Here is a 14,874-nt window from a genome sequence, read left to right on the forward strand (position 1 = left end):
TCTACAATTTTTCTCTCTTAGTGTTAGCCGTCATGGATGTCCACTTTTGCACTGAACTTACCTAGACTGTAGGACTGTAGGAGAACTCATAAATAGTCTGTGTTGGTAAAAATATTTCATCTGGTAAGTTACAATTTTGACCTACTGGTGGCGCTAAAGGAAAAGTCGGGGGATGACCATGACTGTCTGTACCAAACTTCATGGCAACCCATGCAATAGTTGTTGAGTTGTCCTGCACAGAGCCACTCTGCTCGTGTAGCTAAAAGTCATTTGATGGTCACTGGTTCTGTTTTGACCTGGTAACCTCTGTGATCTGAACTCTGTGACCCAGGCTAAATCTGACTAACCAGGGAAAACATTCAATCTGGATTACACCGGATTGGAAATCACACATTGTGATCCCATGCAGCTCTAAGAAAGCTCAGTCTCTTAATTAACCTGATAGTGCTGCCCAAAGGCCTCCAAACTAATCTGCTGAGTCCACTGTGCTAACTGAGGCCTCACTGCCTGTATAAACTAGTTGAATTGATTAGAAAAGGGAGAAGTGCTTCTGCTGAGACATGTCCTCTATCATGTCTACTGTTCTGGATGACTCTAAAGTTCCCCAGCTGGGGGTCAAACTCAGGCTCATCAGCCCTGTTAACAAGGTTTGTGTCTCTGTCTGTCTCGCATCTTCACAGAGCCGAACATTTATTTCCCTTTACAGCCTGTCAAGCATGCTCACACCCTTCAGCGTCTCTTGCAGTCTCTCACTCACGACCATAACATTTGCAAGACAGGTGTTTTCACAGGGAGGCTGCTGCAGCGTGTGCCATTTTTGGGGCACTACTGAGCACATTCCCCTTGCCTGTGGGATACAGTGGTGAGAAAATAGCCCATAACTGAGAGTGAGTCTAGGCAGGACACAAGCCACTACAAATGTAATGGAGACATTATGGTCCCACCAGGAGATGGAGAGGGAGCAAATGACTGCGCAGCTTCAGTTCACTCAAGGACAGACAGGTGGTCAAAACAGTAAAGTATCCACAGATGTTTGACCCCTCACAGTCATCCACACTGTGTACATTTGTAATTAGTAATAGAACCACATTCACCTACTAAACCCAAGATGGAGGCTTGTCTACTCTGCATTTTGTGTATACAGTGAGTTTTTCATCAATAAATGAATGAATAACAAAACTAAAATAAAGTAAAAATGGCTTCCTAATTAAATCCATAAATAAAAATAAGCCATAAGCCATTTAAAAGGCCATTGACAACATAAAATGAACAGTAAAGGTGACAAACTAAAATAAAAAATAATTAAAGAATAAATCAAATCAAAATAAATATAACCAAGAAAATAAAATAAATGTATATATGAAAATAAATAGTAAAAAATGTAAAAAAAAAATCCTAATTTGTTAATTCCTTAACAAACAAACTGAATAAATGACAGCACAATATACACCTGCCTGTTCAGACAAAAACAAACAGCATTAAGCAAGTTTGGCCTTTCTGATGATCAACAGCGAATATTAAAGGTGCGGCGACGAAAGTCAGAGCGCACTTCCGCTTTAAAAGCTGAGCTGTGAGTGTGAGAGAGAGTGTGGAGAGTCGCTGTTGATGCCGAGCCGCAGATCTAGTGTCACTTCACCGGATCTCTGCTGCTCTGCGCGCAGCCTGTGGACTGGACTAGTTTATCTGCGGTGAAGACAAACACATGAGCGGGGTCCTGCGTGCCGAGAATTTGGATTCTAACTGTGTCTGTTTTCCGTGAGAGACCGCCGGGGGACGGAACTTTACAGCCGGTGAGTCAGGGAGGCTGCACCTGGGGGATATTTGTACAGGGTGTATTTGAAGCCAGTTTGTATTCTCCTCCCAACTCCACTTGTTGATGGGGCAGTAACAGGCTATCCCAGAAGTCATATCACGGGGGAGATTCTTATGCGTAATTTGGATAAAACCCTGTCCGACGGCAGGGCGAAGGAAGTTTTACCCTGTGAGGCTTTACTGTGGCAGGTGGTGGCGGTGGTGGTGATGTTTGGCGACCGGTAACAGCCCTCGGCATCAGATCGTATTACACAAGCTGCTACCAGGTGAGCAGCGGCATGGGGAACCAGATGGACAAGCTGTCACATTTAAGTTACGCAGAAGTTCCCACAGTGGATCCGAACGGCCTGGACACGGAGGACGGACCGCGGATCGGCGTCTCTTACATATTTTCAAGCGATGACGACGAGCTGGAGGATGGCTGCGCGGTCGACGGCACAGAAAAAGACCCGAATCAGGAAGAGAAACAATACGATCGGCGCGATGAGGTGGAGTGCGCCGTCTACAACAGGGAGGAGTGCATTTACGAGAAGAGCTTCAAGTCCTCCAGCCTGGAGGTTTACTCCCCGGAGAATCTACTAAACAAATGTAAAGCAGGAGACTTGGTGGAGTTTGTGGCTACGGGACAGTACCCGCACTGGGCGGTGTATGTGGGGGACTTTCAGGTGGTGCACCTGCACAGAGCCGAGGTGAAAAACAGCTTTCTGACAGACGCGAGTCAGGGCAGGAGGTGCAGGATCGTGAACGACTTGTACAAATTTAAAGCTCTCGGTCCGGACGTGGTGGTGCAGAACGCGATGGAGCAGGTGGGCTTAAAGGACCGAGAGCTCAGCTGGAGGAACTCCGAGTGCTTCGCAGCCTGGTGCAGGTACGGCAAGAGGGAGTTCAAAATGGGTGGGGAGATACGGATAGGCAAGCAGCCCTACAGGTTGAAAATATTCATGTCGGACAAGCATTCGCACGTGTTGGAGTTTCAGAGTTTGGAGGACATGATCATGGAGAAGAGGCGGAACGATCACCTGGGCAGGACAGCCGTGATGCGGGAGCTGGCCACTCATTTCAACAGCGTGGGGGAGACTAAAAGTGAGCCCGGCGCCGACTGATGCCAGTCCCTCGTTTAATTTTTTTTTTTTCCCCCCCTAACATGCTCTTCAAAAGAATTGCTTTGCAAGTACAGTAGCCTTTACCTGACATGAACTTGTTACACCCTGCTTAAAATCTATAGCAAGCCCTCACTCCTTCATTTCTAGTTTTTACTTGAATATTGTCATTTTAATTACACGAGTCCAGAACATTGTTACTGCCTTAAAGCCACAATTCTGAACGTCCTCTAATGCTAAAATGGCCTTAGCAATTATGAATTCAATTATGTGAAAGAAATGGGATTGACTGCATTTAGTTGACGGGGTCTTTGTGGCCCCAGCAGCCTCCTCCTGCTCCACACGCACACACACACACACACACACACGCACACACACACACACACACAAACATACAAACAGAATGTATAGTTTTCTAAAAGCTTTACAACGTCTGTCTTAAACTGTCATGATTATGTAAGTAGAGTGAATGTTTCTCTATTCGTAGTGTGTCTTGTTACTTGATCCTTGTGTGGTTTTAACTCCATCCCTCAGCTCACCCAGACAGCAAAGTGTCAGAGCTGCTCGCTGAATACTGGAGGGATTCTCTCTGCCTTTAATTCTCACACCAGCACATCTGAAGAAAATGTAGTGGAGCTGGTCTGTGTTTGTTTCACTGATCAAAGTCTGTGTTAAATGTACCCAAAGTTCAAGTAAACCATGAATTCATTGTCTCCTTTTCAACGGAGTCCTCTGTCAAATTGTGTTTTTTTTTTTTTTTTAACATTTTGTTGTTTCAGCATGTCATGATTTGAAAATAGATGCCTGTGTGTGTTTGCCCCCAAAATAGGCTAAACCACCACAGCTACCCCTGACACAAATAGCTGAAATGTTAGGTTTTTCATCTGACATTTTTATGTGACTGATCCACTGAATTTCTTTTTCAAAGGAGAACATGATTTTACCCAAATTTTCATTTGGTCCCTGTTGCTTTAAAGTGAATTTGTGGTAGACTTTTTATTTAACCAAAGATTTTTTTAGACTACCATGAGGTGGAGGATCCATCCAGTGCATTGTCTTACAAAGCAAGACAAGGCCCACTTTTTAATAAGTCTCCTTTATGCAAATAGATCATCTACTAATGCTTTATAGATCAGACATAAGCCATGAGTGACCCAGTTTATGGGTTTCCCAATTGTGAAAAAATCCCACAGAGTGATTGGTCCACATGATCACTTATCTTGCTGAAAAGTGGCTGCAGAGGATCTGGATCAAAATCCAGTTATTAAGAACTTATAAAACATTTATTGACATATTATTGAGGTTACGGTATATTTAGAAGTGCTAAGTCAAATGCAGCTGGACTTGCTTTGTTATTACCAAATAGAAAAGATTTCCTTACATCTCATCCCAAAGTGTATTCATATTAAAAGCTTATAAGTGATCTATAAAACATTAGTAAATGATGGATTACCCATTAATAAAGCAATCAGGTACAATCTTTATACAAGCACGGTATTATAAAGTGGTACTGCAATGATTTATGGTTTATTTATAGGGTTGTTGTGAGGTAACTTTGAGTTTTATCCTGGTGTTTTACTCTCACAAAGTTGGCTCACTTTTAGCCGAGGTGTCACCATGGTAACCCACGCTGCAGGGCTAATCTACCTTGAGCTAGTTCAGGCTATCAAAATGTATAACACCTGCTTCCTCATCAATCAACTCTCTGAGAAAATGAAGCCCTAATTCCTGTAGGCAGTACCGTGACTAGTTGGGTGAAAGATTGTGATGATTCCATGGACCAACAGCTGGAGAGGGCACACAAAAAAATGAATTAGGATTAAAAATTAACAAAGGGGTGGGGGGCTAAAGAAATATTCTCTCAGGGGAACCAGAATTCCTTCTTGGGGCCCGGCTCACAAAATTCAGACACGAGCAGCATTACTCCGTACAGCTGAAACTGACAAGTAACAAAGTGGAGAACAGTGTTTGGATGAAAAACTTTATACAGTCCCCAGTGGTTTATATTAGAACCACAATGCATGTTTGCAGCATTTTCCAACCATCTGTGCACTTTAGCATTAAACTAGGACTTGAAACAAATAGCAGGTGGCAAGTTGATCATAATGTCAATAAATTAAATTTGTTGTTGCATATAAATTCCACCGCATAATTTTTTTCTAGGCCTCCAGACAAAACTGGTTTCACTGCAGCCCTTGAAGAACATGAGGAAACATGCAGAGTGTTTTCACAGCCTCAGTGTGATGACACAACTTTTCCTCAGTGGAAAGGATGCTCATTGTGCCCTGATGATGGTAGTGATACACTTGTTTAGCTATAGTTATAGCTAAAGTTATATATGGTTATAGCCTGTAAGAATTGTGCAGATATTTTCACTTCACCCATAAAGAATAAAAGTCAACTGAATCCTGACTGATGTGGGGAGAATGAGCATCTTGGCCACTGGAGGAGAAAGTTGACCTTCAATAAGTAGAAACAACTATGGGCGTGGTAGACTCACATCCTCCGCATCTGTTTGTCTGCTCCTTTGTGCCTCAGCAACTTTTCAAACAATGATTACTTTTTTTTTCAGTAATTTCATTGTTGCACTGAATTGTTCCATGCAAAAGAATGAGGATACAGTAAGGAGTTTAAAGCCTGCGGTTTCCAATAAGACAGATCTGTGACAGTCGGTGAAATGTGTGATGAATACTCTGTTATAATTACCACAGGAAACAAAGACTAAAATGGTAGATATTTGGCTTCTTTATTCACCATGTGCTGCTTTTCCCAGAGGTTGCTTTGATGTTTCTTACAGCATTGTAATCAAATTAGGACATGGTAAACCCTCTTTAGGGTCTTGTCAAGCTCGGCCTTTGCTGCGTATATCACACAATTTTATATGAAACCAAGAGTTATTTAACAAGATAAGAGTGCGGCTGTGCAGATGTTACTGCAGTAGCTGTAAAGGAGGGGAATATTCTCATGTAAGTAAATGTGGGAACATCTTGTATGTGAGGTGCAGTGGTGTTACAGGTCTTGGTTCTTGAGAGGTTTGGCAGAATTTCAGCTTCACAAGAAATGAGCCTCAGTGTGATGAGGTTAGGTAGGTGCCTTGTTTGAGCGTGGACACGAGCTATGAGCTGTTTTCCTGGTCAGACGGTTTCATTTGAAAGCTTGAAGAGGTGAAAGTATCCAGTATTTCACAATAAATAAGAAGAAATTTCATAATTTTATTTTTTACTTTCATATTAACATTTAAAAGAAAAATCTGCAGGTACAATTAGCATCTTGAGACAAGAAGAAGAAGGCAGCTATTGCCCCACAGATTTATCTTGGGGATCTGTAAGTTGGGAACCACCAAATTACTGAACTCTTAACACTTGACTCTTCCAGTCTGGCCAGGACCAGTTCTTACTGTGGCTCAGTCAACACGCAAACTCAAAACTTTGTTTTGTTGTTTTGGCTCAGGCTCTAGAGCAGCCTTCCTTGATATAAGGATAAGGTCAGTCAGAAGTGTAAACAGTTTTAAATGTCATCTGAAAACCCTCTTGTACAGACAGGCCTTTCACTGATGTGGCGTGGGGAAGCACTTTATGGGATCTGATGTAGAAAGGTGCTTAAGAAATAAACTTAGACTTCCTCCAAACTTCCTGAGACATGTAAGTCATTGGTCATGGCGACCCATAGCAAGTCAAGTAGATATGAGGTTAAATTGGTCATAGATATGAATATGTGAGTGACATCTGTGTTTCTGTGATGGACGTATCCTGGATGGTTCCCCGCCCCCTGCTGCATGCTGGAATAGCCTGAAGGGATCTGCGGCACAACCTCCAAATTAATATCACAGAGGTTATTTTATTTTTATACAGGCCGTTCCCTCTGTAGTATACAGAGAGACGGTCTGACTGCTCTTACTGTGAAGTAGGAGTCATCCAGCATTAACTGTCTGCCAGGCCATTCCTCTTGATGGGATGTGAAAGCTTGGACGTAGCAGAGGCAACCCAATTATAATCAACTGTCAGCGCTCGCCTACAGGTACCTCAGCCTGCTACTGCTGCTGCTACTGTGTGGAGGTTTTGTTTCCATGGAATGCTGATGAATGGATGAGATTAGTTGCGTTATGAGGGCAATGCAGTGGAACTCATGTCCCACTCTGGCTGAAATGCAAAAACTCAAAGAGACGTTTGCTCTGTAGTGATTGGTAGATGTATTTTAACAAGTCTGTGTTTTCATAATTTTTGTTCTCAAAGTGAGCAGGAATGTGCATCCCATCTGTTTACTGTCTTTATCCACTGTACATGCAGATAAGTGGATTCACGGGAACACACAAACAGCCATAAACAGACGTCTGGGAGGCTCATCTTGAGGTGGTCCTTTTCTCATTCTCACCACAAAGGATAATTTCGCTTTAAGAAAAAAAAAAGGGAAATCCTCAGTTATCCAATCTGTTATCCAAAGACTAACAGAACACACCATTAGAAGCCACATGATACTTAAGATGTTTTATTATTTCTTTTACTACAAGGACCTAGAAACTGTGACTGGTACACCTACCAGCACTTCTAAAGTTCATTAATTCATTTAAACTCATCTAACTTTTGGCAAGAAAGTAAATAAGCTTATATCCATAAATGTAAAACTATTCCTTTAATGATCAAGAAACGACCAAAACATCACTAGAAAATGATATGTCACAAACCTACATAACTGCAGCCTGGATAAATAAATACATCTCAGCTCTAAAAATAAAAAAGTCAGAAGAATCAGTGTTGAATCAGAGCAGCATCTAAAAAGAGATTAATGCTTTTCCAACCACAGGGCCAAGCAAACGTGCATAAATACAAGTACACACACACTTCCACACGCACACTTATACTTCTATTGCAAAATAAACAACCAAAAAAAAAAACAAAAAAACAAGAGCAACAAAAGGCCCAATTTAGGGCACAGAAGGGAGGCCCACCCTGGGGTTCTTTCCTAACAAGAAATCAAGTGTGAATAAGCTCATTAAAAACTGCATGCGCACACTCAAATGCTTGTAAATGTTTTAGGATTCGAGTCCGGCTCCCTCGGTGGCATGACCTGTCTGGACAAACAGAGAGGATGATGGAAAAAGGTTGGCTGATTACACCTGTCATGATGGGAGTGAGTAATAGCCTCCCACAGAAGCAACACAGCCTCTCTTTGTGTGCTAGAGTCATGCCAGGAAAACTCCCCAATGCCCAATGACAATTAAAAATACTGTGATTTCAAACTTCCCAAAACACTTTGAAAGGAGAAATGACTAAACAGCTCGCATTGGAGAAAAACTACTGGGGTACAACGTGACAAAACAAAATAATTTATCACTGACGAATAATGAAGAATTTGTGAGGTGGTCCTTCTGACATGGATTCATTTTAAAGCAAAACTATAAGCATGTTTCCATCCACCTGTTTATACATTTTCAATTTAAGTATATAAACGTTTAAAAATAATACTGAAATGCTGGAAATTTGGTATTGAAAAAAGTTTACGTGTGCGTAAAGATATGAGAATATTCAGGCTGTACGCGTGTTTGGTGTTGATGTAGTTTAGTTTTATGTCTGGTGGGTGAGAGGTCAGAGGGTAAAGCATGCATGTCTGTTCAAGGTGGAACTAAAGCAATAATGACAACAAGGACCTGGGGGACATCAGTGTCTGAGGGACGGGTCACCTGGCGCAGGTTGGCAGCATGGAAATTTGCGGTCGCGGGTTGATAGGGTTGCGGGAGCATAGCGTATGCCATGTGATATATGTTGGCGGAGCGCCTGATTTATTTAAGTGTAGCCCGTCAAACCACATTAAAACTGTCTATGAAGCGCAACGTGTGGGATTTACAGACAGCGGAGAACCAGGTGTTGAGGCTGGGCAGGTGATGCTGAACCGCCCCATTCCCCGTCCACAGGTGGGAGTTGGGCCGAAGATGAAAACTATGGTGAGACTGTTTTACAGTGTTGACAGGGAGGTGGAGGATGAGGGGAAGACGTTTTCTTCGGTTTAGCCCTGGAGAAGCCAGCGGTCCTCGGCCGGGTGTTGGTCGGCCGGGACTGTGGAATCAAGCACCAGCTCCTCTTCAGCCGGGCCGATGGCAGCAGCACCTGTTGTGACCACGGATTCTACGAACTGTTCGTCCTCCCTGATCTGGTCGAGAGTGGAGATCCATCCCTTCAACTTGGCGGCTGTTCGGGTGAAGCGGAGACACCTGTTGCACCCGGATGTAGAGGTGAGTGGTGGCATGTTGGGGTCAAATTGTCGGAAGAAGACGGAGCAGTGGATTAGCTCTGCAGGATGAAATGAATGCATGAAACAAACAGAAATCTCATATTTTCATCATGTTTTCTACGTGGTTTTCCACCGGTTTGGGGTCTGACTACTGCTCTTTTAATTATGTCAATCATGTCATCTCCTGCAATAGTTTAATGGCACCTGACTGCAGATTTATGCTACGTTCATACAAAGTTGGCAGAACGGGAAGAACCAGACAGCCACGTGTTACTCTGACAGTGGAGTGTTCACCATTAGTGCCACCAGTTATTCATCTGGATAGGATGCAGCTCCTAACATCAGTGTTACAGTACCGAATTGAAACACACAGGCCTTAGCATTTTCTTGTGCTGATTTTCTGGATGTAACTCATGCTGAAGAGCAGCCACTGCAAGAGCTACAAGAAACAGAGAGGAGTTGTGAAGTCAACCCTCTGACTCTGTAATGTCAGTTAAACAGCAATATTTAACTTTGCTAAAGTTAGCCATCATAAGCTATTGGTCATACCAGAGCAGGTCAGTATTTGGCAGTCAGACCACTGAGTGTATTGAACTGAACAACTGTGTGTTTTATTGCTCATGAATTCAACTTTTCATTTGTAAGAAGAAGAATGGGTAAATTCTCTTCCAGAATTTTCACTACTCTCGCTTTAAAGATCAATTTTTTGTTTTTATGACGGTCAGTGGTTTCAGTGCTATGGTGTCTCTCTGCTATAGTGTTTAGGATTCATTAAAGTGCTTGCAATACATTTTTACCAATGAGCCGCTTGCAGCTTCTGATATACAGACAACACTTTTTTATTTTCAATTTGTCTTCATCTCATGTTATCCATTCCTCATTTCTGGGAAGGCTGCCCGAGTATTTTTGCCCACAATGTTGCCTGAAGCTGTGGTCTTTCATTTGAGGTCCACAGTCGAGTGGCACAGCTGAGTGGCTTGAGACGCAGAGGAGGCAGGTGGCTTCATTGTCTGCCCAGGCTTTGTTTATCTCCGTTGTTGTCCTGGTCTTTCCCATGGCGGCACTCGCTGGCAGTGATTCTTTGAACCGGTCATTTTGAAATGATAGGGCTTTGTGTTAGGACTGGGGAGGGGGAAAAAATCACATCAGTTGAGTTGTTTTAAATATTCCCAATTGGATTGGAGGTAATTTGCATCAGCTAAGTAAACACAAGCTATTAAAGGCATATTTATATAATTCTTTAAGCAAACAGGTATGTCTTTGACTAACATGATCTGTAGTTTATAACAGTCTGAAGCATCAATATCACATTATTTCTTCCAGCAGATATATTTATTCATGTAATGGAATACTTGAGTAGGAAGTGACTTTGCTGCATGATGTGAGACTGGGAAATCAAAAGCAAATTTACATACTGTAACCCAACAGTAAAGGCTTTTCTTGTGTGTGTCAACGCACCATTAAGCTGCTAAATTGGAGAACACAAGGGCAGAGTGTGTGAGTCAAAGGACACGGTAGCCCAATAGTTTCTTCTTATCGTTCTCTTATCTGTTTACACGGCTGTGTAAGCAGGCAGAGATCAGATTTGAAACACCACAACAAATTAGATGAACTCTTTAGTAGGAATCAATCTAATAATTATTTCATTGCATTTGTTTATTTTACAGCAGACACCAGACTTCTCCCTTTATCATTTCAGTTACTTCTAATCTGAACATCTGCATAGCTATATCATTTCATTTGCCAATAATTTCCTATTTATGGTTTAATTACTTTGCTTTGTCTTTTATTTACATTATTTCTGATTATGCTTGTTTGCACGTTCCATTGATTCAAAGTGTCTCCTTAGTTCTGTCAAGCCGTGTTTAAAATTGTGCCACACAAGTATTAGTTGGTAACTCTTCCACCAATATATAAGTATGAGTTCATCCAGTATAAGCCTCAAGTTTAAACTGAAAAATTTACATGCTGCTGATTCACAACACCACCTAAGATGAATCACAGCTCTTAGTCACTAACTTATGTTTTGCATAAATTCCAGACTTTAAGTGAAGGTGCAGTGAGCGCACTGTCTCTGTCCTGCTGTCACATAAAAACCTCTAAGATCAGAACACAGTGCACTAAGCATATTTAACACTGTGTGAATTATATGCAAATATGTAACATGTTTGTGCGTCTGCCAGGTGTTGGGGACATATCACGGCTGAACTCTGCTGCTCTGTATCCATGTATTTACATCCTCATTACGTGGCAGCCTCTGCCCAGGCAGTGTTGGTTTGAATCCCTCCTGACCACATATGTTCCGCTGTCTAAAATAATAAGCCTTTTTTTAGACTCTTCAGAGGCCGTTTAAAGTAAAGGAAAGCGTACAAGACAGGGTAACAAGCAGGAAGGAGGTACTCCAAAATCGATTTGCATTCCGCCTCTCCTCCTCCTCACACAGCTACAATTTCCCCCTTAACAAACAAATTAACAGCTTCTTTCATGAGGCTGCCTGAGCAATTACTTGTTCAAAGTTCGATGCTCTTGAAAGCACAGAAAATTGTGCTGCACCACATTGCCAATTTTCATATTAGTTAGTCTCTTAGTATGAGACTTTGTAATGATTGTCATCTGCTTGCTCACAGTTATTTTCAAACAAAGCATAATTTTCCGAGTTGACTCGACAGTAACCTTCTTTCTTGTTACATCAGCTGGCTTTTGGCCAAGTACACTCTCGCACCAGTATAAAGAGGAACTTGTTCCTCTACAAACATGGTCTTTGTGGGTTTTTCATGGTTGTTACCTAAATATTACGCTGCTCTTCAGATATTCTGTTTTTTTTTTTTTTTTTTGGATTGGAAGTGCACATGATGCAAATAGGCCGTAATGGCATATTTTCCTCAGCCCCAGCTGAAACGGAGCATATTGGTCATATAATTTTGATGGCGGTTGGAGTGTAGTAGACGGGTAGATTGCCGAGCGACGGCTCTTCTGTGCCGGGCTGCTGAAGACAGCTGATGGCACGCTCTAACTGGCACATGCCATCTGTCTGGAAATCTGGGGACCAAGGTGTTGCTCCAAATGCGTGTCACTGCCATCTTCATTGTGAGATCGGAGCAGCACAGCAATCGATCACTCTCAGAAGCTGATCTTGGGTTGTATTTCATTTCTTACTTCAGCAGCCGAGGTCAGGGTTCAGGGAAACTGGGATGATCCAGGACTGAAGACTGATGGTGTGCAGCAAGAAGCGATTTTGAATTTTTTAGCTTGATAAACAGTCGGGACTTGGATGCCCCCCTGTGACTTCATCAGCTTCAGGAGCTAGCAGTCTCGTCTCTCTCCACAAAGTTAAGGGTTTTGCCTTACCTGTCTCTACAGAGAGGCCATTTGTTCAGATAGAGTGTCAGTATGCTGAGCTTCCTCTGCTAATGATTCCACAGGCGGTTGAGGTGCTGTCACTAACAACTTTGCCAAAAGAGAGAACTGACTCCTCTGGTATGGTGCGGAAATCTGCAGAGTTTTGACTGCAGGGAGGTCAGCCAGCGTGTTACATGACATATCAGTATTCAGGAATTTTTACCCTCGCCTGTTCAAACCCCTTGGCTCTCTCTTCCTTGATCTCCAGTCTTGTCTGGGGAGTGCATTAGACCAAATGAGCATCCATGTACTAATTGCTGCTCATTTGCATAAATGTTTAGCTTCCAGATGCCAGGAATGAGGCACATAGGGATAACAGCTGGCTGGGTCGCCTCTCCGGCATGTGTGAGTGAACTCTGGCTTATATTGTGACTCTAATCCTGTGTTTCTTTGCCTGAAATTTCATGTAATAAAAACCCTTACTATAAAGCGGCCACTTGGAGTGACAAACTCACTGAGAATTATCACCTAACTCTTCAGCTCATTCTTTTGGTTTTACAACCTGCACCCACACCAGTGTTTTGGTTCACTCTCGCTGATGTCAATGTGTCGTCCGACTGCAGCAGACATCTGTTTTTAGCAAACAAAAACCCCTCTAAAGCCGTCTAAACAACGTGTTCTGTATCTGCTGGATGTGCAAATAGCCAGCTGTATGCTAACAAGTTTACTACATCAACCCAAAAGGTGATAATATAACTGGCTGGTGGTCACATCTTGTGTCTGCCATTCCCAAGTGGCCAAAATATCAGTTATTGCAGCTTTAAAGCTCTGTCAACCATCACTGGATGAGATGAGAGGACCGAACCTCATTATTTCCTAAACCAAACTGTGTTAAGGGAGAGGGTGGAGGACAAATTCACAAAGACACTATTTCAGATTTGTGCCTCTGGTGCTCACCATGCGGTCCAGCTCCTGCACTGCAGCCGCTGCCAGGCAGGAGCAGAGCGCCTTTCATATCCTGAAACACAATACCCACCCAAGGCTGGTATGACCGAGAAAATTAGTGACAATCAGGCTTAAGCCGAAGGAAATATCAATATCCGCAGGTCATTGCTGAAATAATAAAGTATTTGATGAAAGAAGATTATAAGCTAAAACTCAAAGTTAGAGGTATTCGGAAAGTCAGTCAGTGTAAAACATTACCGAGGCATTGTCTGAAACACTATGTTTCACATCATGGTGTGGGATGCTTTATTCTGTCACTTCTTCTGTGCACCATAAGAGCCAGACAATCAGAAGCTTTTATTGGACACTGATTTTTTTTTTCTTTGCCAATCTCTGTTTGTGTAGCAGTCAGAGGACAAAAATCTGAAAAGAAAAAAGGCAGCATGAGTACAGTATTCTAACTATTTGGTCACTGAGAGCACATTATTAATAGAAAGTAAAACGTTTTAAGTATTCTGTGTTGGAACAAAACCTGTGCCAGCAGTGAATTCAAGATGTGGATTATAAAACTTTGTTAAAATAAGAAGCAGTGTAAATCACACTGTGATATTTGCAGTCATTACACTGGAGAGTGAACAAAACCAAAGAACAAGAGTTACCCAGCAAATCAACTGTAATTCCCTTTGGTATTTACCAGACATGAAGTATACCATGCAGGTAAATACACTCTGTATTTGTACTCACAGTGTGGGTAAAGCCGAGAATAATGAACTCACACTCATGAGGTGCATTTCCATCACTCTGCCTGGTGGGTCAGCCACAGCAGAGGAAATTCCAGTACTTCAAGAGGCTTGATTACGATAATAACAGCAGCACGGAAAACAAAGGATCAAGTCAGATGCGTGGGGCGTGTAAGGCTCGAGAGCCTTATTCTGATTAGCACAAGGTTGTTTAGCAGCATGTAATATCAGAGGGAATGCTAATAACAGTGCAGAGTCACGCAGTGCCGCTATTCGAAAAACAACAAGTGTGCTCCAATTACACCGCCAAGCACATATAGTTCACGTAATTTTATTTTGATCTCACATACCTCACTGTGTTTGGCACTGACTGTACGTTAATGTTGATATTAAACAGATGTAATGAGGCTTTTTGCTGCAGAGGAGGGTAAAAGTTTAATAGTTATGCAGCTTTTCATGCTCACTCTCCATCTCTTTGGAGCACGTTAGCGGAGTCATATCTGCTTCATCAAAAAACACAAGGGAGCCTGCAGGGTTGTAGAGTAAGACGCTCAGTCATCTACATTGTTCGGAAGAAAGAGCAAATGTCCTGTCATTGTTAGCTTTGTTGATATTGAGGCTTTCTGTTTTTTCTGTTTCTCCTGCAATTTGGTTTTTATTTCAGTTTTATGAGAAGCACTTTGCAGTGTTGGTTTTCTGCGCTATAAATAAAC

The 14,874-nt window shown here is 42.3% G+C and overlaps 1 protein-coding gene across 1 annotated transcript; it reads left to right on the top strand.

Moving 5' to 3' along the window:
- The first annotated feature begins 1,565 nt into the window (after positions 1-1,565).
- lratd2a (LRAT domain containing 2a) lies at positions 1,566-4,994 on the top strand. Its single transcript, XM_041052533.1, has one exon. The coding sequence runs from the start codon at positions 2,091-2,093 to the stop codon at positions 2,913-2,915; it is 825 nt and encodes a 274-aa protein (XP_040908467.1). The 5' UTR covers positions 1,566-2,090; the 3' UTR covers positions 2,916-4,994.
- The last annotated feature ends 9,880 nt before the right edge of the window (positions 4,995-14,874 follow it).

The sequence above is a fragment of the Toxotes jaculatrix genome, chromosome 13, assembly GCF_017976425.1.
Source record: "Toxotes jaculatrix isolate fToxJac2 chromosome 13, fToxJac2.pri, whole genome shotgun sequence".
NCBI classification, from domain to species: domain Eukaryota; kingdom Metazoa; phylum Chordata; class Actinopteri; family Toxotidae; genus Toxotes; species Toxotes jaculatrix.